This window comes from Ursus maritimus, unplaced genomic scaffold (assembly GCF_017311325.1).
Source record: "Ursus maritimus isolate PB19 unplaced genomic scaffold, ASM1731132v1 scaffold_35, whole genome shotgun sequence".
In the NCBI taxonomy this organism is placed as follows: Eukaryota; Metazoa; Chordata; class Mammalia; order Carnivora; family Ursidae; genus Ursus; species Ursus maritimus.
Window position 1 is genome coordinate 851,066 of NW_024426119.1, and position 24,594 is coordinate 875,659.

Consider the following 24,594-nt stretch of genomic DNA (forward strand, 5'->3'; position numbering starts at 1 on the left):
AAGTTGTCCTCTTGTGATTTTGAGATTAGTAAGTGGTTATTGGACAAGCGAGCCATCAAAGCACTGGTTCTGTGACAGTTTTACAGACAGAAAGTGAAGCTCTGACCACCACTTTAATTATAAGCATTGTGAGCCATTCACGATCTGATAAATGGCACGAGGAGGAAGTCACTAAAGGAAACCTAACTATGCATGGGAAAAGGGTACAAGGAATAGAAACTTAGGACCCTCTCTAAAACTCTGCCGTGATTGTCACAGTGTTCTTTCTCATTCATGTAGACAGGTAGGTACAAGGAATGCCCACTTAGGTACACTTAGTCAAACCATTCTTAGCTACCATCTTGGAAAACTGAAGAACTTCAAAAGAAACCTTGAGATCCACAAAGATGAAATCTCATTATGTCCTGTGATCATCACAGCTGTTAGACCTGTAACACATTTTCTAGAACTTACGATGTGATAAACTGTTTTGAACTGTACACATTTCCAGGTATTCCTATTAATTACCAAAGTTTGTCCTCGAGGAAAGATTCAATAATCAGACTGAAAAGAAATAGCAAATCACATTTATCATTTTGACAGACAGAGTTGTCACAATGGGGAAGGACAGAGCTTTGACTTCAGTGGCTTAAATGTTTTCAAAAGAGAATGCATGTACTGAGGAACTGAATGTTTAACTTCTTGTGCCGCAGATGGTGCTTAGACAGCATGTGATTTGAACACCAAATGGTACAACAGCATTTGCCATTTATTTGATCTATAAAAAAATCGAATGATCTGATCAGGAACCTTGAGAATGTCTCACAAGTTAAAACAATTACTATTTTTTAAATCAAGGGATTTATAGAAAAACTCAAAACAGAAGTAGCTGTGGAAGTTTGTTTTAATTATCCAAAAGGACCATACACCCCTAACGCTTTCATGGATATACCATTTCTTACCCCCACGCCACAGATAGGAATGGAGCTCCCATTCAGATTGGGGCTTGTATTGCTTTCCCATTGCTGGGTGATCTCATACGTTTGTGAGTAACCCATTCAAATGGACTCCATCCCAGTTAAGGTACTGGCTAGCTGACCAGCCATCACAGCGCTCAGACTTCTTTCTCTGCAGTGCACTAGGTGGAGCCTTTGAGAGACTTTATGACTGATTGAGAAGACCTGCTTCTTCTAGCTCTCTAAAACCAACCCTACACTGGCAAGATGTTTTCAGACTTATGCTGATTGAATTATTCTCTTCTCCTTGGACCCAGGACTCCTGGTGCACTGTTCCTGACTCGGGGCATCATGCATCTATACTTTATGACTCCTGGGGCCTCCTGTCTTGATGTCTGTTGATGTTGGGTTCTTCACCCTTAACTTTAGAACTTGGGTTTGCCCTTGGCCTCTGGTCTTGACCTTGCCATGCCTGATACCACAAAATTGCTTGACCTGGAGACTATCTTTCCTGATGGTCAGTGCATGAAACTTAAGGAAGGAGAGTGGGAAGAGTATTTCCAGCCTGTAATTCTGCCAGCCAGCCTTTTTCGTAAGCAATAAGCTCTGGTTCTCAACTGAGGAAGATATTGTCCCCCAGGGGACATTTGATGATATCTAGGATTGGTTTTATAGGTGGTGCTACTGATATCTAGTGGGTAGAGGCCAGGGATGGTGCTAAATATCTTACAATGCACAGAATGTGCCTCCACAGCAGATAGTGCCAAGCAAGGTTGGGAAACTTGTATCAGAGGAACCTAGATTGAATATTTGAGGTCAAGTTTACCTACATTTAAATCTTGGCACAACAAATTAGGATCTTCCACTTCTTGGTGCCTCTGTTTTCTCACCCTTTAAAGCAGCCTGCTAACATGTAATTAGTAAGTAGATCGAAAACATTCACTTTGAAATCCAATGTCACCAGTATACAATGATGGGAACATTTTTTTCCCTTACTTTAGCCACTTACCGTATCTAGAGAGGCAGAGGCTCTTAAGTCAGGTAAAAATCCAACCTCTAGCAAGTGGAGCAGAAAAGTTTGATCCTTAATGCCATAAACACGATCCAAGAACAGCACCATGGGTGCCTTGTGGTCAGGGCAGAAGTTGGCTGCCATATCTGGCTCGCAGACAGACCCATCTGAAAGACATACAGAGAATGTCATGTCCCCTTTTCTATCTCCACAGTCTCAAAGGCAACACAGAGGGTGTCTGTCTATGCCTTGTGATCCTAACAAGCAATAGGAATACAATATTGTGCTGGAGCCAGCTGATACTGGCTTGTGAAAGGTGGTTGTTTACATTTCTGGAAATTTTTGAGCCAGTTGTTAGACATATTCATTATTAAAAACTAAAATTTACAATTAAGTAAATTATATTTAGAAAGGTGAAACTCAGTCAAACTCAAAACTCATCACCTCCTAATGATCTTACTATAAACTATACTCTCGAGGTTTTTACATCTATTTTATTTGCATGGTGGAAATACAATACAATGGTGTGCCATGTACATTCTCTTTCCAACTGCATGGCTCAGTGATACACACTGATAACTTGCAATGGACCATGGTGAGAGGACTTGCACCACAGAAATGGGCAAATGCCAGGAATCGGGGCTTGAGTTTTGTTGCTTTGTTGACTGAAGACACAAGAAAGGAAGGGAGAAAATGTAAGGCGGATTAAATTTAAGAGCGTGTCTTGTCTGTAGCCATTACATCATAAATAGCACAAAGCTGAGGAAATGTCCTCTTAGTATTTGGAAACTATTATCTGATTTAGGTGAAAATGAGAACAGATCATCCAGTAATTCTAATCTTATTTTGATTAAAAAAAAGTGCAAAGATGAAGTAAGGAATACCATGAAGAAAATAAAAACTACTTGACTTGGAGAATAAAGACAGGAGTTTGAAAGAGGACGCAAAAGAAAAACAGTCTTCCTCCTAATGGTATGTTAACATAAAAAATGAGGAAAAAGAGCCCCTAAATGATCAAGTGAAGGCAGAGTTTATTTACATACTGTACTTCGTAAGTTACCCTGAGAGCCACAAAGAGTTTAGTGCTATCCAGCCCAGAGATCAGTGCAGGGCTCTGGCAGAGGAAGAAAGCAAGAAGAAGGGACGGGACCTTCCCGACGAGAAGCTGCCTGCCTCTCCTGTCCTAGACACCAGGGGGAGCTGGATCTGAAAGGGAGAGGCTGAATTCATCTCTCACGCACACCTTGTGTTTTGAGGAACATTATTATTTTTTTAAGTTTTTATTTTATTCATTCATTCATTTGTTCATTTATTTTAAGTAGGTCCCAATGTGGGACTTGAACTCACAAGCCTAAAGTTAAGACCTGAGCTGAGATCAAGAGTTGGGATACCCAACCGACTGAGCCACCTAGGTACCCCTGAGGAACACTACTTTTACAGGTTGTTAGTACGTGTTTTGTGCTCAGAAAGTTTGGGAAATACTAAGTTCAACATTTATTTTATCATACAATTTTTTCAAAGGCTCTATAATCTTAATGTTCTTCATGATAAAGTGCTATTTTTGAGACTGATGTCACCAAGATTGAGGAGGAGACCCCAGTCCTTGCCTCCCACAAAGATCAACAATTAGACAGCAATCCATGACCAAAACCACCACTGAAAGAGGTCAGGAGTCTTCTTGAGAAACTTGAGCAACACAGAACAAAAGCCCGAAGAATTACTGCACAAAAAGGTAAGGATGCATTTCTCTGGCCTCATCCCAGGCCGGCACTGTTCAGTGCCAAGCAGGAGCTCCTCATCTAGAAAGAGTTCTCTTCACTGGGAAAGGAGAATGGGGTGAACCATCACCTCCTCCAGCCTTTCAGGGTACTATGTAAAGGACAGCCTTCAATCCACCCCACCTAGAGACCAGTGAAGCAGAGATGTCTCAGAACAAGAAAGAAGGCCCAGGGCAACCCGTACCAACCATGCAGTGGGAGCCACTGTGGTTTTCAGTGACCTGCTCTGCAGAGTACCCCAGCTCTCGCCACGGAAGAAAGCAACATGCAGCACAGGCACCGTGAAACCCTGGCAGATTTCCCAGGTTTCGTGTTTGCAGACGCCCAGCCACCTGGGTCTCTTCCCACTCCCAACTCCCTCACTGCCAGAGCCCAGGATCTGCACTGGCAGGCAGTCCTGGGCTCTGCAGCTGTGTGAGTTCAAGATGCCAGCCTAGACCCTTGCAGCTGCTACCCACCACTGTGTGTGCCCTTGGAAAGACTCACACCACTGGCCTCTATTGCCACGCACACACCCGGTGTGAGATCCTGCAGCCTTGGGAGTGCATACTGACATACAGGGCCCCACAGCTGCTTGTGGGCCCAGCCCCAGCCTTGCCTCTGGTCAGTGGCCTGCACTGCTGGGCTCCTTCATAGCTAGCACCTGCAAATATGAAATTGCATCCCACTGACCTGAGTCTTGTCACTGGCTTCCACTGTTGTGAACTCATGGTGAGACCCTGCAGTCACAGGCATGCATGCTAACAGCCAGGGTCCACACAACTGCTAGTGCACCCATATAGTTTGCCCTGATCCTTGCTGCTGGCCCTGGCTCCTGCAGTGTGTCTGCAACATGCCTAAGCCACTACATAGGCACCTGCTGCTGGTCCCTGCCCCGGAGTGTGTACGAACCACCAGCTCCAGCAACCACCACTGCCTGGCCTCATTCCTAGCTGTGAGATGTGGACTTACTGCTCAGGACCCCAACAGCCCTTGCAGCTACTGAGGATTCCCAGCAGCACTAGCTAAGGACACATAATTATCAATGTGGTGGACCCCAGGGGCCTGAGCTGCCAAGACATCATGCCCCCATCCCTGTACCTGGTGCCCTGTCCCACTAGACCTGGGTTCACAGCACTCTATCATGCCCCCTGCAGGTGAAGGTCTTTCCTTACCAAAGTCAGTCCATTAAGTCTGAAAGGTGACTGCTTCTTCCAGTGTGCAGGTATCTATGTGATGCTATAGGTGTTGCAAAGAAGAAGGGAAACAGGACACCACAAAAAGAACACAGTAACCTTCTAGTAATTGACACAAAGAAATGGAGATACATGAATTACCTGACAAAGAATTCAAAATAATTATTCCCAAGATGCTCAGAGAGCTACAAGAGAACATAGGAAAAGAAAATCAGGAAAATTCAAGAAGAAAATGAAGTGAAAACATAAAAAACAAATATAAATTCTGCAGCTGAAGAATACAATGACTGAAGGAAAGAATTCATTGTTCAGAGCACTTCAACACCACACTGGACCAAGCAGAAGGATCACTGAGCTCAAGGAAAGATCATTTGACATTATCCAGTAAGAGGAACAAAAAGAAAAAAAGAATAAAAATGAAAAAAGCCTATAGGATTTATGGGACATCATTAAGAGAAACAATCTACGCATCATTGGAATCCCACAAGGAGAAGAGAGGGAAAAGAAGTGGAAAGTTTATTTAAATATTGTTGAGAACTTCCCAAAAGTGAGGAGTTCTTTAACATCCAAGTTCATGAAGCTAATAGGTCATCCCCAAACCTACAGAATGGGAGAAAATATTTGCTAACCATGTATATGACAAGGAGTTAATATCCAAAATACATAAGGAACTCATACATCTCAAAAGCAAAAGACCCCAAATAATCCAATTAAAAATGGGCAGAAGACATGAATAGACATTTTTCCAAAGAAAACATCCAGACAGCCAACAGACACATGAAAAGATGCTCAACATCACTCATCATCAGGGAAATACAAATCAAAAAACGATGAGATACCACCTCACACCTGTCAGAATGGCTATGACCAAAAAGACAAGGATAGCAGATGCTGGCAAGGATGTGGAGAAAAGGAACCCTTGTGCACTGTTGGTGGGAACATAAATTGGGGCAGGTGTTATGGAAAACAGTATGAAGATTCCTCAAAAAAATAAAAACTGGAACAGTCATATAATCCAGCAATTCCACTTCTGAGTATATGCCCAAAGAGATACCCACACCCATACGTTCACTGTGGCATTATTCGCAATAGCCAAGACATGGAAACAGTCTGAGTGTCTGTTGACGGATGAATGGATAAAGAAAATATGAACAAACACACACACATAGAGGAATATTATTCAGTCATAAGAGAGAAGGAAATCTTGCCATTTGCAATAATATGGATGGACCTTGAGAACATTACGCTAAGTGAAGTAAGTCAGAGAAAGACAAATACTGTATGGTCTTACTCATATATATAATCTAAAACCACTAAAATTATAGAAACATAGAGTAGACAGCTGGTTACCAGGGGTTGGGGGAGGTGGGGGAGATGGGCAGATGCTGGTCAAAGGGTACAAACTCTCAAGTATAAGATGAAGAAGTCTGGGGACCTAATGTACAGCATCATGACCACAGTTAACAATACTGAATTATATCCTTGAAAGTTGCCGTGAAAACAGAACTTAAATGTTCTCAATATAACAACAAGAAAGGTTAATTATGTAAGGCCAAGGATGTGCTAACAAAATTTATTGTGGTGAACATTCGCAATATATATATTTTATACATATATATGTATAAAATCATCACATTGTACACCTTACACTGAACATAATGTTATATATCAATTGTATCTCAATAAAGCTGGAAACAATGTGATACACTCCAAAGCATTTCCCAAACCTACTTGACTCCAAACTTCTTAACACATACACCAATTAGTATTTTCTACAAAAAATGTTCCTTAGAACACCAGTTTGGGAAACACCATTAACAGAGTCCTGTTATCTTTTCAATTCCTCCACTTGCCAGGAAGAAATCGCCTGGATAGCAGGTGGAGGGAACTGGAGAAACGGAATGCTTTTGGGAAAGCATAAGTTTTGCAAAGCTAACACAGATTCATGCCAAATCAATCATCCAAGTAGCACTGGGCGGGGGGGGGGGGGCATGCAACACTTCATATCCATGGCCAGGAGATCCATGGGACCATGGCAGAAGGGAGCCTAAGTCAGGCCCTATCCATCTGCTGCCTCCACCTGGGGGCACTGAGGCGAAGGAGGACTGAGGTGAGAGATTTCATTTGTCCCATTCCATCAGCCTCCTTCCAGAGGGTTACAGTGTTCAGAGGACTGTGAGGTGTAGAATGGCCCTATCCACTGGGCGTAGGGTGCAGGAGTCTCAGACACAGGGAAGGAGAGGAGAGAGCAGCCAGCTGGAGCCGGGAGGAGAGCAAGACCTTCCCCAGTGCTGCCTGCCCTGCAAGTAGGAGCCTGGAAGGACAGGCCAACTACTGCTCCGGCAGACAGTCCTGCCCCAGAGTGAGCGGGCCCCGGGGAGCCTGGCAGGACTCAGCCTCCAGCGGCTTCTCTTACCTTTGCTCAGGGAGGGCAGCTTCAAGGGGATGCTGATGATCCCGACCAGGTCCTCGGTGGGGACCAGGGAGCGCAGGATTGACCTGATCCGGATGGCTTCCCCCTTTCCTGTCTGGATGAGCTGCAACGCAGGGTTGGAGAATGAGATTAAGGAGGTTCCCACACCCCTTCCCCACCCCACATCCAAACGTCTGGCAGCGACATTGTTCTTAAGTCCGGGCATACTTCTATACTTCCCTAACTGCCATAGACACTTCGGGTCATGGGGAAAAAGGGGAGATGTCCCTTGATTGTCCACAAGAGGTGCTACTGAGGGAATAACTCTGACCAAGGAAGTCACCTGATTACTTTGCTGTAATTACAATGGTCAGGCAGTTATGGTGTCAAGTCTTTGCAGTAAATGTGGGGACTGCTGGGGCTTCTCAGTGTCACTGCAATACAGGGAGCTCTCAGTGGCCATGACGGGTGTTGACACTGTGGTCACAATTCTCGACTTTAGAATTCATTGAAATATAAAAATGACTGATGAGTTTCGTTTCCTAAAAGTCTGATTAATCTTTGGGCTGGGGGTGGGCAAGAGGAATTTAGAGAATGTCATAGAGGATGTGAGTGTCTCAGTGGAGTTATCCGAGATGGATAACCTGATGCATTCAACCAGGAAGGGGCCAACCAGAGTGTATGGGTGCACATAGTCCCGAATATGGGGAACATGGGGGCAGCGGGTACACTTCTGGGCACAGGCTCTCAGCTGAGAACTGAACTGTTAGGAGTTCAGGATGGAATCTGCCCTGGTCAGCTGGACGGGGTGCTGGGATATGGCTCTTGGAGGCCCCAGGGGAAAAACACCTGTGTGCTCACCATAGCTGCCACCTCTCATTCCTGTGGGTAAAGGGGAGACTGTGAATGATGATGGCATCTACCCTCCCACTACCACTTACAGAGTAGGGACCCAATGGAGGGGTGCTGAGAAGGGGTATGTATAAAGCAGTGAGGCAGAGGGGCAGTAAGGAAGGAAGGACCTCCTTCCCAGATGGGGCTCTGATGGCTAAGCGATCCCATAAGGGGGTCTTCCTGAGAATAAGCCAACTGTGTCACTTGCTTTCTGAAGTGATGACAGGTGATCAGGGGAGCTGACTCCTGCCCTATCCTGCTCCCAGACTGCAAAATACCCTAGTATTTCCCTTGCTCCCTTTCAAGCTTCATTTGTTTAAAGGCGTAGAAATGTAAAGATGAACCTTGTGAATAAGGTTGATATATCACATAGTAGGAACCAGAATCTTCAGTTAAGAATTCTGATCGGGGTCCCCTATCAAGATGTAGACTTTCTTCTATCCACAGCACTTTTTAACCTAGATTCTTCCATATTGTAATAGTCTCCCTAAACACATGTAGACGGGCTAGACTATGTTTTAGGCAAGCCCATGACATGCTGGAAGAAAGTTAAGAGTAGATGCTTTAGTGCAGTGTCCTAACCTATGGGTTGTGACCAATTAGTGGGTGTAAAATCAAATTAGTAGGCTGTGACTTGCATTAAAAAGCATGAAGTAGACTAGTGTAGAGTAGCAAATATTAGAGTGCAGTGTCTGTAGTAAGGGTAAATTCTGCTTCTGGAATATATGTATACTAGGTTGCAATGGAAATTATTATTTCTTACTATAGCTAAAACAATTTCTTTCATCAAAAAGTTTGAAAGCCACTACTTGAATGAGATCTTTCATTACTATTTAAAAAACATATCCACTGTTAACTTGTCAATGACCAAATACACAATCTCATCAATTCCAGATACCATTGTTTATACCAACCCAATCTGCCCTGCAAGCACTTCTGGGGGTGACCCTGGAATAATACAAATGCAGTGAGCAGGGCGGAGATGCGGGCAGGCGCCAGAGCCTCGAATACGCAAATCAAACAGTTCTTTTAAAGAATTACCACGTATATTTTGTAATTAAAAATTTTAAATCTTTTCTATTTTGATATAAAAAGCAATTATTTCCTCTCTCACTTATGACCTGAGGCCTTCCGTGAAATAAGGTCACTCTCTCTCTGTCCCGAGCAGAGGTGAAAAAGGGAAGAGGAAGAGCACAACTTTTTAGGTTAAAACTGGAGGCCTGAGAAGGCAGCCCATAAGAACAGAACCATCTTTTCCCAAATGTCTGCAAAGTTTATCTCTGGAAAGTAATGAAACGTGGACCATGGGAAGAGACCGCCTTTCTGGTGCCTCACACCATGGGCATTGAGAAAAGAGGATTTTCCACGTGGAGTGTCCCAATGGCCACAGTCAGGAATCAGGTTGGTCACATTCTGACCATATTGAGGGATCTGGAAACATAATTTTTAGGGCTTCTGAAACAGGATATGTGGGGGATGTGCCCAACTGGCACCGCAGAGAAATCACACAGACAGGGACTTGCTCAGGAGTCATTCCTTTAGAAGGTTGCAGAATCAGCTATGAGAGATGGAAACGACTTTTGATGTCAACTGAAAGGAACTGAGAGAAAGGGGTGTTAGCAAATGCCAGAGACTGAAGAAGAAATTACATCCGGGGACTCTCCGGTGCTCTTCACTCAAGCCCCTCAAAGTTGCCCTCTGCAAACTCACGTGCATTTCAGGCGCACAGCGGCCCAGCAGATCTATGAGAGCTGAATAAAAAGACATAATTGCGTTGCCCATGTGCACGATCTCTTCATCTTCGCTGTCCTCCATGCTGCGGAGAGAGAACCAACATGGGGGAGGTGTGAGGAAGCCTGGCAGGTGTGGCCATGTTATTAGACACAAGGTGCTTGACATGGAAACTCTCTGCTCTGAGCATCACACATCCTGTCCCCAGGACACCTTCTCTCCCAACGAGGTGGTTTTTACTCAGTAAGCTCAAGGACCCAAATACTTGCCCATGGAATTCCTAGGGTCCCCTGAACTTTCAGGCCTAAGTACTGCCATGAGCTGATCTTGCAGGCAGACCATACATACCCATGGAGCGGCACAGTAATCCCCAAAGCTCCTACCAACCATTCATTCCATTTCCCTCCTCGAATGTACATGGAAAGCATACTGGACGAGCGGTCGGGAGGGGTAAGTCCATGCCCTGGCTCTGTGGCTAACAAGCTATAGGACCCTGGCCTTGGTTTTCTTCTCATGCTACGTGAGGAAGGTGGGGCAGACTATGTTTTGGGTTCTTTCTAGTTCTACCAGATCACCTACCAGAATAACCAAAAAAACCTGCAACTGGCTAGAGAGTTACCCCTGTTGGGTCATACCCATTCTCTAGATTCTGGGGTCTAACCTAGAGGCCATAATAAAGGAAAGGGAGCTGGTCACAGTACACGAGGACAAGACAATCTGCCAATCCGCCAACTACATCCCGAACCTTTAAATACTGGGATTATTGATGCGGTGATTTTTCACATTCTGCAGCTCTCTTTTTTACCTAAGGAATCAAATCAAAACACTTTCAGAAGGGCAAGTGGAGGGTAGTACCTCTTTTCAGAAATGAGGTAAGAGGGAGCACCGAGGGTTAAATTCTCAGGGAATAGGCTGAAGAGAGACCGTGGCCGTGACCTTGGTTGGTCCAGCCGTTAGCCTCTGCAGCTCCCTTCCGTAAGTGTTGCCGTAGGGAGGTGTGATGCGGCTGAACGAGCCTGCAGACGTCTCCATCGGCCCATTGGTGTAGGAGTGGAGTAGCAGAAATGCAAGGCGGTGAAGGTGATGATCCTGATTACTAGGCTTACTGGGAGAGTGAAGATGGCAGCGTGCTTGACAAAGTAATTTAAAATGTTTTAATTACAGCTATAAAGAACCTGTGCTTTCCCCACGAGGGGTAAGTTATCGACCCTTCCTTAATGATCCAGGTACTGACCATCTCTGGGAGCTCACCAACTATACCAGTGCCCCAAGGTAATTCCATTCACTCACACTTCTCTCTTGTATCCCTGGGAAGGCAGGTCGAGGGCAGGGTTCTCAGAGATCTTAATGGCGCCCTGCATGGCTGCCAATAGACCGTTTCCTCCTTCACCCCGCAGGGCTGGGCCGAAGCACTCCGGGCGTCTAATGAGCAGCTTGACCACGACACTTGCATTTTCTTCCACGCTTTCGCCTAAGGAAAAGGAGCATTATCTCCTTTTTATTGGAAAGGACAACCCCAGAGTTTATTTCTAACTGACGAGGTTGGGAGAACAGTATTGGATTGACCTTATCACTCATTTGTAAAATTAGGAGGTAATACTGGTAGAGAGAAAGGTGAGATTTGATAAAGGAGGTCCAGATCTGTTTTTGGAAGAATTAAGATTAGCCATTATGAAACAGAATCTTCCTATTAAGTTCAGGATTTTGTGCTGTGATTGTTTCACTACATTTAGATCCTCAGAAAGCAAGAAATGCACTCCTGAGTCTTCCACAGATTACTGATTCAGTCACAAGTGACTTAGAGGACAAAGAACCTGACATCTTTGTTAACTCTGTGAGAGGCTACTAAAGCCTCCCTCCTTCCAACCCGGCGAAGAGGGAAAATGGTAACTCAAGCTGATGTGCCTCAATTAACATCTAAGGAAATAACAGGTTAGCCCCCAACATGCCTCCTCAGAGTCAAACACGTACCTCAGAACAACGGAGTTCGTGTGGATGGACGTCAGGGCACTTCTGAAATTATTTATCAAGATAATCTACTTGGTAAAGTTGTCTTGGTTATTCCTAAGTATCTCTCCGGGAAGCTGAAGGTTGGAGAATTGTATTCTGCTGGTATTTCTCTTTGGAAGAACATGGACAACTAAGACAGGACTCGTTTCCTGAAACAGTGATGAAGCAGTGGCCCTGAAACACTTAGGGAGGGGGAGCCAGTGCCTCTCAGAGAAAATACTTGTCACCGAAAGCAGTTCTGCAGCTTGTTCAAACAACTTCATGAAACACATTTCCTGTCTCAGATGAAATCTTAATTTGTGTTGAGAATTTATCCCTGGGCTAAGACTCTGAGAAAAGATTTTTTTGATGTTGTGTATCGGATGAAGGCTGACGAAATTTTTTTCTACAAGATCGGCAGATATCCTTGGAGGACTGAGCTAACAGAGGTTGCATCTTGATGCACGGCTGTATTAATTATTTATTCTCGCCTAAAATGACTTCACATCTTAGCAGGCCAACACAATAACCATTTATTATCTCATTGTTTCTGTAGGTCAGGAATTTGGGAGGGAGTAAGTGAGGTGGTCCAGGCATGGGAGCTCCCATGAGAATGCCATCAAAATGTCGGCCAGCCCTGCAGTCTTATGAAGGCTTGACTGGCATGGAGTATTGGCTTCCATGCACGCGCGCGCACACACACACACGCACACACACACAGCTGTTGGCAGGAGGCTTCGATTCCTCACCATGTGACCTCTCCATGCGGCTGCCTGTGTGCTCTCACAACATGCCAGCTGGCTTCCCACAGAGCAAATGATCCGAGAGAGTAAGGCAGAAGCTGCGATGCCTTTTACAACCTTATCGCCTAATGTCACTTCCGCCATATCCTATTCATTAGAAGTGACTCACTGAGTCCAGCTCACGCTCCAAGGGAGACAAATCTATCTTTTGGATGGAGATGCTACTGAAGAATTTATAGACATATTTTAAAACTATCACAGGGGTTAAGCTCTGTTTAATGAAAACTTTCACGAATCCACTTAGAAGTGGTGTGAGTAGAGCATTAGAATGGGAACCCAGAAACCCTGGCTTCTCTTCCAGCTTTTTAGCAAATCACTATGTAAGCATGTATGCTGCACCGTCTCGCTGGGTCTTGCTTGCCCCATTGAGATACTCATGCATCTTCTAGTTTTTAGAGTGAGTCTATTAGTCTCCCCCATACGCAGAAATTTCTCCCATCATGTCCAGAGAATCAGAGGGGCTGAACGTACTGCCCCAGTGCTTGAAATCAGCGTACACTCAACTCACACTTGAACACACCTGATGTGACTCGCAGCTCTGGAAAGCCCACCCTACATCACAGCTGTAGTCCCGGCCTAGCGCTTGGCCTGCTGACGTCCTTTTTTATCACCCAACTGCCTGCATTGCAAGTATAATTCAAGATTATAAATATATACCATGTAAGTTTTAGAACTGCATAGCTAGATTCAGAAAAGTTTTCATTCAACTGAATTTAAACAGCCCATTGTCATGCATTCCCTGTCTTATAGCTCAGTCCTTTAGAAGACTCAAATTTTTATAAAGAAGCTCTTCTCCAAGTTTCATCTAATATATAAAACAGAATTTGTTTTTATTAAGCCAGAATCCACGTGAAGAAAATTCTCAGGAGACATAAAAAGGGTAAAATAGTCACAGTGATGATATAGTGGAAAGAATCAATGAAGGAGAGAAACCAAGGAGAGGTTGAGTAACGTTCTGCAATTTGTGGAAGATAAAATGGTGATGCTAAGCCCTAGGGCCATGCTTTCCTATATTAGTCAACCACTAGTCAAACCTCGCATTTATACTTGACTTAATTTAATCATGGGAGGGACACTTAAAGAAAAGCACCAGGAGAATCAACATATTTGAAAGCAAATAAACTTAGTTACAGATAACTCACAGTTCAGTACTTTCAAAGGTTGTTGGCCTCTGAAACTTATACCCATGCTCCCAGTAGTCATTTTTCATTATAAAAATGAAGCTAAAGCTTGGAAATTTTAAGCGTCAAAAATGGACAAAACCCCCCAATCCTGTTATTCAAGCTCATTTAAATATCATACTACGATTCTTTCAGTTCTCAGGATGGAAACACTTGTGGGTCAGCCGCGGTCTTCACCAGTATGCTGCTATCAACCTAGCTCTTCCCACAGTGATCAGTATCATGGAGTTTGATGGGACTTGGACCACAATGTACAAAAGAATTTGAAAAACTGAGACTATGAGTTCTATCTTGAGTTTGTTATTGAAATTCATTTGCCAAATTAACCTTATTTTACCTGAATTGCAGGTCTTCAGATCTAAGCTAATTGGGTGAGCTGCTGCAACGGACCCAGGAAGCCATCCTTTGATTACTGAACTGTAGACATCTGTGGGGGATGCAGAGTGAACGCTGCAAGAGGAAGTACCTGGAGTGCAACCATTCCTGCTAATTGGAGAGAGGGCCAAGGAAGAGAATTTCTAAAGGCTGCACAAGGTAGAGAAGTAGAGAAGAGGCATAATTAGGGGAGAGAGAGAGAGACCATTCCCTTCCTAATTACCTGTAGCTCAGCAAGGCAAGACGGACTGCCACACAAATCCACTACGGGGAAGCTGAATACTGACCTTGAGGGCATTTTTCAAGGGAGAGAGAGATCTGAGGTAAACTAGTTTTGCCCAAGGGCTTACAACAATGTTTTTGCTTGAGTTCCAAAATGAATAATGAGCTTCATAAGAGTGTGAGTATTCTTGGTGCCTTTCTTCAAAGGCTCTCAACACTGCCTTCACGTTACTATCTTCTTTCCACATTCCCGACAAGTTGAATGGAAATGGCAATGACCCTCCCTCTTTACCCTGAAGCAGTCATTCTCACCACAGGGACAATTAGTCATGATGCAATGACTTCATTTTTGGCCCATCAATTTTCTTACTCTCAATATTCTAACTACAGTCCTTGTTTCAAGCTCCTTTGCCTGGAATGTTTTCTTCCTTCCCATTACCTTCACATAAACCCTTGAGCTAGGTAGTTCTGCTTCAACCTCGGAAGCCCTAGAGGATATGGTCTTCTCAAACACCCTGCACTCTTCCTTTAATCATTGAACACAAGTACAATGAATGAATTGTTTGTATCTGTGTCTGTTTTTTTTCACTAGACCGTCTAGTTAGTAAGAACAGGGCTTATGTCTGTATTATCTAACCCTGTATGCGCAAGCACCTTGTTAACATTTGACACATCAACGGCATTCAGAAAATATTTTTGAATAAAATAGACTCCACTGAGACTCAAGGCAGAGTGTGAAATGACAGGATGGGAAGCTGAGGGTGACTATCCATTACTGCATTACCAGATCAACTACCAGCCTTTGTTTACAAGAGCCTGGGTTGTTCATTTCCTCAGATTTCAATTAGTCTTAAGGAAAAGAACATAATCCCCAATCAAGTCAGAGCACTGGAGGCCTAGCATGAATGCATCTAGAGTATCTTAATTTACAGAATCACAATGCAGGGGGTGATGGCCAGGACCCAATATCTTTTTTTTTGGTAAGTGCCAACTTTGATATGGTGGTTGGCAACTTGCATGAACCAAGTCATTCCAAGTGGCTGAGACATATGATCTCCTCCTTAGGGCTTTCTCACCTGTGGAGGAAGGAGCTGAGGATATGTCAATCAACTACTATGGCAGCACAGAGAGCAGATGAGGAACCGTTTGTCCTTTTGGTTATTAATTCAACCATTCATTAAGTTCACATTACTCGCTAATCACTGATCTAGGCCCAGTGGACATGCAGTGTAGACGACAGGCAAGCCTGGACCCCAGGATGAGATGAGTGGAACAGAAAAGCCCCATCAGATCTATATACCTGCAGCAGAGCTCCCCAAATATCTTGCAGATATGTGAGCAAGAAATAAATGCTTATTATTCTATGCCATTGAGACTATAAAGACTATAAAGTTTTGTTATGCAGCAGAGGTCAATTAACACAGGCCAAGAGTAGGAACAGGGAAATAGTCCCCATGCAGCTGCAGTGGTCCAGGTGGAAGATAATGATGGTTTGGAGTAGGCTTTGACCAGCGGACATGGAGAGAAGTCCAAGCTGATGGATTTCAGGTAACTTTTAGACATGGAGTCTACAGAATTTTAAGTGGATTGAATGCGGGGATAAGGAAAAAGTCTGAATGGAGGATGCCACCTAAGATTTTTGAGCATCTGCAAAGTTAGTAGTGCTAGCTAGGGAGATGAGGAAGCTAAGAGAACAAGTTTGGGCAGATATACAAATTAAGCCTTAAGATCTATAAAATTTGAAATGCCTATTCAACGTTCAAGTAGAAATATCAAGTAGGCAGCAGGTTACACAAGTCTGGGGCTCAGGGAAGAGAAAAAGGATGGAAATGTATATTTGGGGGATCATTAGCAAATATGTGGGATTTAAAGCTAAGAGACTGAATGAAAATCTTGTAGGCTGGACTGGTATGGTAGTCCAGAAATTCTGGAGACTAGTATTTAATTCCAGAATCACGCCAAAATGTTGCCCATGTATCTAGAGTTTGGATTCACATGGCTTTTCATGTAATGTGTTAAATAAAACTCGAGTGAGACTGAAACCCGGAGTCCGAGTTGAGGTGTGCTCTCATAGAACAGAGCCCTCCTGTTAAATAGGGGCATTCTCACGGAGTTGGTGAGAATCAGTTTGTGATGAGTACCAGGATCATAATACTGTCACTTTGGGGAAATAATGTTGATGGAGCAGCTTTTGACCTGCTTTACTATTTCAGTTAAAATCTACAGTACTATGTGGGTGCCAGGCTTCATTTGCCATTGTTATCAATAAAGTGATTGATAACGAGTCCATGCACATATGGATTTAGCATATTTGGGTTCATGCCAAAATGCTCGGCCATCACCACTGCTGGGATCTCACAGGCAGCAGTGGAAGAGAAATGCTGAATAATTTACTTAGCATCACATCTCACGGCCTGTCATATACACTTGGCATGTCACCTAATGGATACCCAAGTTATGGCCATTGATGACAAATCTGCCTAGGAAAATAGATTCGGCAAAGCTAGGAAGATTGTGTCCCTCACAACTGAGTTTATAGCCTGGTGAAGACATCACTAAAATACTCCAAGGACTCAAAAGGAAGCACAGAATAACTTTTCCCTTTTTTTGTGGATTGGTAAGAAATCTTCTTCCTTGTAATCTACATTAGGAAGGGATTAATCAGACACCCAGACACATCTGTGTCTAGACTGGTTATAAAGTTTACAACTGCAGGGTAAATAGAAGCTTCTCAGCTTCATTACTCCCAGAGTAAAACACGACCCAAGGCTTCTGAGCAAGCTAATAAAAAAAGTGGAGAAAATTATATGCTTTAAGAAGTTTCTTTTAAAGGCAAATCTTGTTTAAGAAGATTTAATACAAACATTAACAGAGACTAGTAAAATAATGTTGGAAAGAATTTTCTAATTCTATTATTTTAATATAGCAAGAGCTTTTGATTTGGCTTTTAAAAAGTTTTTTTAAAAAACATTAGTACCAAACAGTAATTAAATAATGCCACAATTTTTGAACAGCTCAAAGGAGAAAATGCTGTTTCTCTTCGTTCATTCATTAGAAAGACTGTACTACCAAGACAACACCGTGCAACCGTGTGAGTAATGTTTGGCCTCTGGGGCCAAACTGCTCCAGTTCAAATCCTGGCTTTACATCTTACTAGCTGTGTGATTCTGGGCAAGGTACTTAATCCCTCTAAGCAACTGGGTCTTTCTCTGTAAGATGAAGATAACTGTACCCATCTCATTGGATTTTTGTATTAAGTGAGTTAATACGTCCAAAAGTGCTTTGAACAGTGCCTGGCACATGGTAAGTGCTCAATAAGGGTTAGCCGCTATCATCACCACCACCATCCTAACCAACTCCATCATCACTCACTACCACCCACCAGTCATCCCCACACCCCACTATGACAATCCATCACCCAACCACACCTCACCAACATCCACTATGACCACCCCATTGTCATGCATCACTACCCATAACCATTACCGCACCTCTCGTCACTAATCACCATCCACCTCAATCACCCCAAAACCTGCTATGACCACTACTCAACCATTATATCCCCCCCACAACATCATTGTCAACCACTGCCTACTATCACCACCCCACCATCATCCCCTTTTGCCACCTGCCACCCTCTACCATTACCCGTCATGACAACTCTTACCACCTACCACCATGATAGTCTGTAACACCTTTATCTTTCACTGCTGAGTAGAGGCCACAAAAAGTTCTTTTTAATTACTTCTAGACATGAAAACTTACAAAGGGCTTTGAGAGCCCTAAAGGATCTATTTGAGTGTTCCCATTTCAAATGCCCTGATATTCTTGTGAAGACCATGAACGACGACGACAACTATGATGACTTCAGGTTTCCTATATTTCCGGCACTGTGCTAATCTGTTTCCCATGGATTACTTCATTTAAGCCTTACAACAATTCTGTGAAGTACATACTATTGTTATCTCTACTTAACATACATACACAAAAAAACAGCCTAGGAAAGTTTTAGTTTGCCTGAATTTGCAAGGCTAGTAAGTGACAGAGCTCTATCTGTACCCCAGACACTCCTCCACTCTCCAGCCTAAAGTCTTCCATATCACTCTGCTGTGCTTAAAGCACTCTTTCTCCTTCTGTAGGGGTTCAAGAAGATTCTAACATTTCTCTCTCTCTCTTTCGTGCTTTCCCCTGGGACAGCCTACTCCCACCATTTCAACTTCAGATGATCTGCAAGTCTCTTCAGTCCCAACCTGCTGATTGACTGATCTCTAGCCTATAACATCAATCAGGGCATCCTCATTTTGCAGTCAAGCACTGCAAAACCAATGAATGGTTGGTTTGAATGCAACCAAGCTCATTACCTTCTATCACAAACCATTTTCTTCTTCTCACATCTTTCTCTCTTCCTCCTTCCTTCCTTCCTTCCTTCCTTCCTTCCTTCCAGAGAGGGAGAGGGAAGGAAAAGAGGGAGAGAGAGAATCTCAAGCAGGCTCCATGCTCAGCATGGTGCCCTACATGGGGCTCAATCTCACAACCCTGAGATCATGACCTGAGCCAAAATCAAGAGTCGGATCCTTAACCAACTGAGCCACCCAGGTGCCCCTCACATCTTTATTTCTTTTCCTCCTATGCTTACATCTCTAAGCTTTTTTTTTTTTAAAGATTTTATTTATTTATTTGACAGAGATAGAGACAGCCAGTGAGAGAGGGAACACAAGCAGGGGGAGTGGGAGAGGAAGAAGCAGGCTCATAGCGGAGGAGCCTGATGTGGGGCTCGATCCCATAACGCCAGGATCACGCCCTGAGCCGAAGGCAGACGCTTAACCGCTGTGCCACCCAGGCACCCCACATCTCTAAGCTTTAATGTGACTTCTATTTCTTTTTATCAACACAACCAAGCCCAACCACCATAATCACCATCATCACCTAGTTGTATAAATACTGTCTCTGTAATTTCTTTCCAATGTATCTTCCCTATTCCATTCCTACCACCACCATTATCATTTAGAAACTCATTATTCTAACCTGGGCACAGAAATTCTAAATGGTTACTGTCAGTCTCTTTCCAGTTAAAAAGGTTTCCCAGTACTCTGAACACTGAATCTAAACTTTTTAGCTTAGCATTTAGGTTCTCTCTGGTATAGTTGCCTACCTACCTTTTAAACCGCATCTCTTGCCACTGTCACCCACCTATCTATCCTCCAGACCAACGGATCACTCTATTTCCTGAGCATAGCATGCTTTAGTCTTGAGGCAGCTGCTCATACCACTCCCCAGACGGGTCATCTTTCCTGCACGTGTGCGTCTGGGAACTCTGACCCTTTGAAGCTCATTTCTAATATCACCTCCTCCATGAGGCCTGCTCTGATCTTCTCAACAGGATGTGAGTTTCCCCTGAGGAAGCCCTACAGGACTCTGTCCCTGCCTTACTCTACTTATTATAGTGATCTCTGTTCATGTCTACTCCCCTTACTAGACCGTACATTTTTGGGAAGCAGAAGCTATTTACCTTTTGCAAAAACCAAACGTGGCCTTTATATTACAGAAACACAATATACGTTAAATTAGAATGTACATATTGGGGCGCCTGTACGGTGCAGTTGGTTCAGCATCCAATTCTTGGTTTCGGCACAGGTCACGCTCTAAGGGTCCTGGGACCGAACCCCTGCATTAGGCTCTGTGCTCAGCATGGAGTCTGCTTGAGATTCTCTCTCCCTCTGCCCCTCCCACTCATGTTCTCTAATAAATAAATCTTTTAAAAACATAAAATGTACATATTTTCCTACTAATGGGCCAATTTGCTAGAGTTTGTTGCTTTATGAAATTTCTCTATAGACAGTATGTGAAAAAGGTATAAAACAATCTGAAAGCAAAGGGGGCAGACTAAACATTTTGGTCATATTTAGACCAATATGGTCATATGTAACCAGGATAAGCAAGTGTTGGAATTTGGGCAATCTTGATAGGAACGGAGGCAGTGGATTCCTTTACCCTCATAACCTATATAGACAGCCCCACCAAAATGACTTACGAAGCTCTTGATCTTGTGAAGGGGCCCAAGATGAATGAATATGTTAGTCCTGGCTTGATTTGGTCTGTGTCACACAGTCTACTCAGATAATTTAGTGAGATTTATGAATCCTTAAAAACCACTTAAAAAATTTTCCCTTTTACCACAGTAACCCTGAATTCATTCTGGACATGCGGTCCTTTGGATAGAAAGTGGAAGAGACTATTAGAGGATTCACTGACACTGGCCACAAAGAAAATGGAATTCAGCAATGCTGGTGATGAACAGATAGGGACACTGATGAGTAGAGAGAGCAGCAGAAGATAGGTGATCAAGAATCCGGTCGGACGAGACCCAGGAAGAAAAGGGGAAAGCCAGGACGATGGAAATCATTCAAATATTAAGAGGAGAGTGTATTAGAGGAAAGTAAGTAGGTGGGACGGGGATGAAGGGAGACAAGAAAAGTACATGGGAACACGATGATCTCATCGTGGCAATATACTTTGAGACAAACTCTTATACTTAGAACATTTGGCATGATTGCTCATGAGCTGTAATCCCTCTTTGCAATCATGTAATGAGCCAGGCTGGATTTGTTAGCCTGGAACTGCCAACTGGGAGAAGGGAGAAGGATCATAATCCCCATGTGAATATAAGTGAATTAGTATTAGAACAAAATCTTGGGAGACAAGGTACATTTTCAAGAAAGTAGTCCACTTAATATTCTACACAATATTTGGTATATTATACTTGGGGAAATAAGAATTTTTGTAGACTTGGAATTCATTATAAATGGGAAGTAATTTGTGTTAAGAATAGTATTTAGGGTTGCCACAAAAATACTCTCCTGGGAGTTTAGTTACCTTTTATAGTTATTTACTTATTCTTCATTTTTATGCAAGCATGTATCCATCCATCCAACAGCCTAAGCATCTGAAGGCACAGCTGCATTTAGCTTTGTGAAACAGGGGAGATGAAGATATTAATAATCCCCTCTTTTACTGCGAGAAGAGGTACAAAGCAGTGAAAAGCCCTAGCCTCTGCCTCGATTTTCTTGCTGCATCTGGCACTAGAGCTCAGTACGCTGTCCATCGGACGCTATTCTTGATCCTTCTCTGGCCTGATTCTCCCTGAGACTGTTCGGCCAGCTGCCACCTATAGACAGAAGGAAATGCAAAGGACCTCTCTTTCCTTATTTGTACCCAAGTTTATGCTATCCCAGATCTGAAAGGCATGAAAAATCTGGGACTCACTGTTCACAAAGACGGCAAACCTCAGGAAGGACAGATAACGTTCCCCTTCAATGGGGTTCCAGCCGACATCAGGGTATCCTTTGGCTAGAAGCATGGGGCAGCTCTGCAGACCACAGCCTGCCAAGTAGGTCACCACCTGCCAACAAAAGTACAAAAGTAAGTGTCTAAGTTTTCACAAGATAGCTGTTAGGCCTATAAAATTCTGGGAACAGAAGGGCTTTCATTCTTCTAGAAGCAAGAGAGAGCCCCAAACCTTTAAATTCATAATTCAGTAGGTTTGAAACCAGAACTTCCAATTCATTATTGTTTCCAAGTAACCAACAGGACTGATTATCACTGTTATGGAGGAATACTCCCTGAGCTCTCAGTTCCTTGGTTTTCCCAGTTCTGCAAGAGGGAACTGCCATTTAAACACAGCCCTGATGGGGCGCCTGGGTGGCTCAGTAGGTTAAGCATCCGACTCTTGATTTTAGCTCAGGTCATGATCTCAGGGTCATGAGATTGAGCCCCACATTGGGTTTTGCACTCAGCGGGGAATCTGCATGAGATTCTCTCTCTCCCTCTGCCCCTCCCCCCCACGTGTGCTCACATGCTCTCTAAAAGTTAATAAATAAATCTAAAAAAATAATAAACACAGGCCTAACTAGGGGGCATCTGAGGAGATATGGGCCCAGGTGGGCCATGTTCATTTGGCCATGTTATTTCAAGACCAAAATATTCAGTCACTGGTTGACTCTGAGTGGGCCCTTGACAAATTGGGGATCCCTACTTAAGTTCTGCATTTCATGTCAAAAGCCGAGAAGTTAAGGTTGGGGTGGTGAGTGAGGGGCCATGGCCAGTTAAGGGCTGGGATTGATAGTGTTCTCTTTGCTTCTAGGTCACTGGATCTCAGCCCTGTGATCTTGTAGAATAGTTTAGAACTTGCCTACTTTTTAGAAGGTGTCAGGCAAAAAAGAATAAAAAGAAAAAAAAAAAAAAAGAAGAAGCCTGGCAAATAGACCTTTGTTTGAAATGCAGTTGTTATTCTGATTGAGCCTTTGACATTTTTTGCGTACAAGGAGAAGGGGAGAATCCACGGTGCTGCAAAATCCTCAAAGTCATTCATTTTTGAATCCCCAGAGCCCAGCACATAGCACATGGTCAATAAATGGTTTTCAAATGAATCATGTATTTGCTGATGTCAAACACTCTAAGTCTTTTTGTAAGAATAATGAATCTAAGTCACAACCCATACGAAACAATCATCACATTGTTTTTCCTTCTTAAACCAGTAACGATACTATTCTGCTTGGAGCTTGGACTTGACTTGGCCTTGAAAATGTCAGGAAAACATCAATAAAGTCAGGAATTAGGCAGTGTTTTCAAGGTTACAGGTGCAACACATTTCACTGGCCACTGAAATAAGGGTGTGTGGGGGATTGTTGTTCAACCTTAAGGGACCTACTTTCTGCTGTGATCAATGGAAAGGAAGAACGGCAGCATTTCCCTCTCCTTTCCCTTCTCTCCTAGGAGCCATACTTCGGTGACTTCCTGACACTGGTCTGAATAAAGTCTGTAGCACTGTGCTGAGCCACTGAGCCACTGGAACCACTGCAAGATGGGGCAGCAGACCTCATCCTGCCCCTTTACCGATTTCCCTGCGACCCCTTGCTCCCTTTCCCAGCCTCCCGGCCTCTCCTTATCCCATCTTGCATCTTCCAAGGGAAGCTTAGGGTCTTTGTCAAGCATGGTCATTTCAAAAGCTGACCGGCAGCTCTGAGGAGGGTACTGAGTACTAAACCTCATGGCACTGTCCTGTTCTAAGACAACCAACTTTTTTATACAGGCATCAGTTAACTCACCAAAGGCGTTTGTTTTGCTTTTTTTTTTTTTTTTTTTGAGAGATAGAACACATGTGTGAGTCAGTGGTGGGTGGGACAGAGGGGGTGGGAGAAAGAGAATCTTAAGCAGGCTCCACGCTCCCTGATACAGGGCTTGATCTCACGACCCTGAGATCATGACCCGAGCTGAGACCAGGAGTCAGACGCTTAACCGACTGAGCCACCCAGGCGTCCCAAACCACTGAGCTCTTGACTGCTGTTTCAATGGATGCGGAGCAGAGTTTGACGGAAGTCTGTCTCACTAGAAGACCAGGATATCCGTGACATTTGTGGAAAAGCTATCACACGACGTACTGCTGTGTGGCAGAACATTTGAGTCCGTGTGTGTATGAGAGGGGGTGTGTCTTGTTTCAGATCCAATCAGCTCTTCTCGCTTAAACCAGGCTGTGTTTTCTAAAATACATGTCATGTTGTGCTGTTCCTCGGCTTAAAGCCCTCTGACGGTTTCCATTGCTCTTGGCTCTACGGAGAGGTCCTAGCACTGAACAGGTAAGAACACAGCCTCTGGAGCCAGATTCTTTTGGATCCTGGCTCTGACACTTAACAAACCCCATGATGCTGAGCACATCAGCTAGCCTCTCTATGCCTCAGTTTCCTCCCTTATAACTGAGGGCACTAACAAAAATGTTCTGGGGGTCACGGTCATGTGAGTTAATTCAGAGTGGGACCGGGCCCCTAGTGATCCTGTAGCAGTATGAACTTCTACCATGGACAGTTATGGCAGCACCAAGCCCAATTCCCCACTGTCCCTCCTCACTCCCCAAGCACTCCCCCCGAGCACCCTGTGATCCCTCACATCCACTTTCCCAGTTCTCAAACACACCACGCTCTCCTCACTGAACCTCAAACATTCCTGGCACACTTTTCCCAATGGTGTGGCTGCTTGGTTTCTACTCTTCCCTCAGATCGTCACTCTCCCGAGTGACCTCCCTGATCCCCTGGT

The 24,594-nt window shown here is 43.9% G+C and overlaps 1 protein-coding gene across 1 annotated transcript in view; it reads right to left on the reverse strand.

Annotated features, from left to right (window-relative positions):
- Positions 1-24,594, reverse strand: part of RYR3 (ryanodine receptor 3) — a 491,158-nt gene that overhangs the window by 105,108 nt on the left and 361,456 nt on the right. Inside the window, 6 exon segments of the mRNA XM_040620426.1 lie at positions 1,945-2,114; positions 7,317-7,437; positions 9,918-10,011; positions 10,132-10,151; positions 11,231-11,409; positions 21,772-21,907. Coding sequence (XP_040476360.1) covers positions 1,945-2,114; positions 7,317-7,437; positions 9,918-10,011; positions 10,132-10,151; positions 11,231-11,409; positions 21,772-21,907 — 720 coding nt within the window.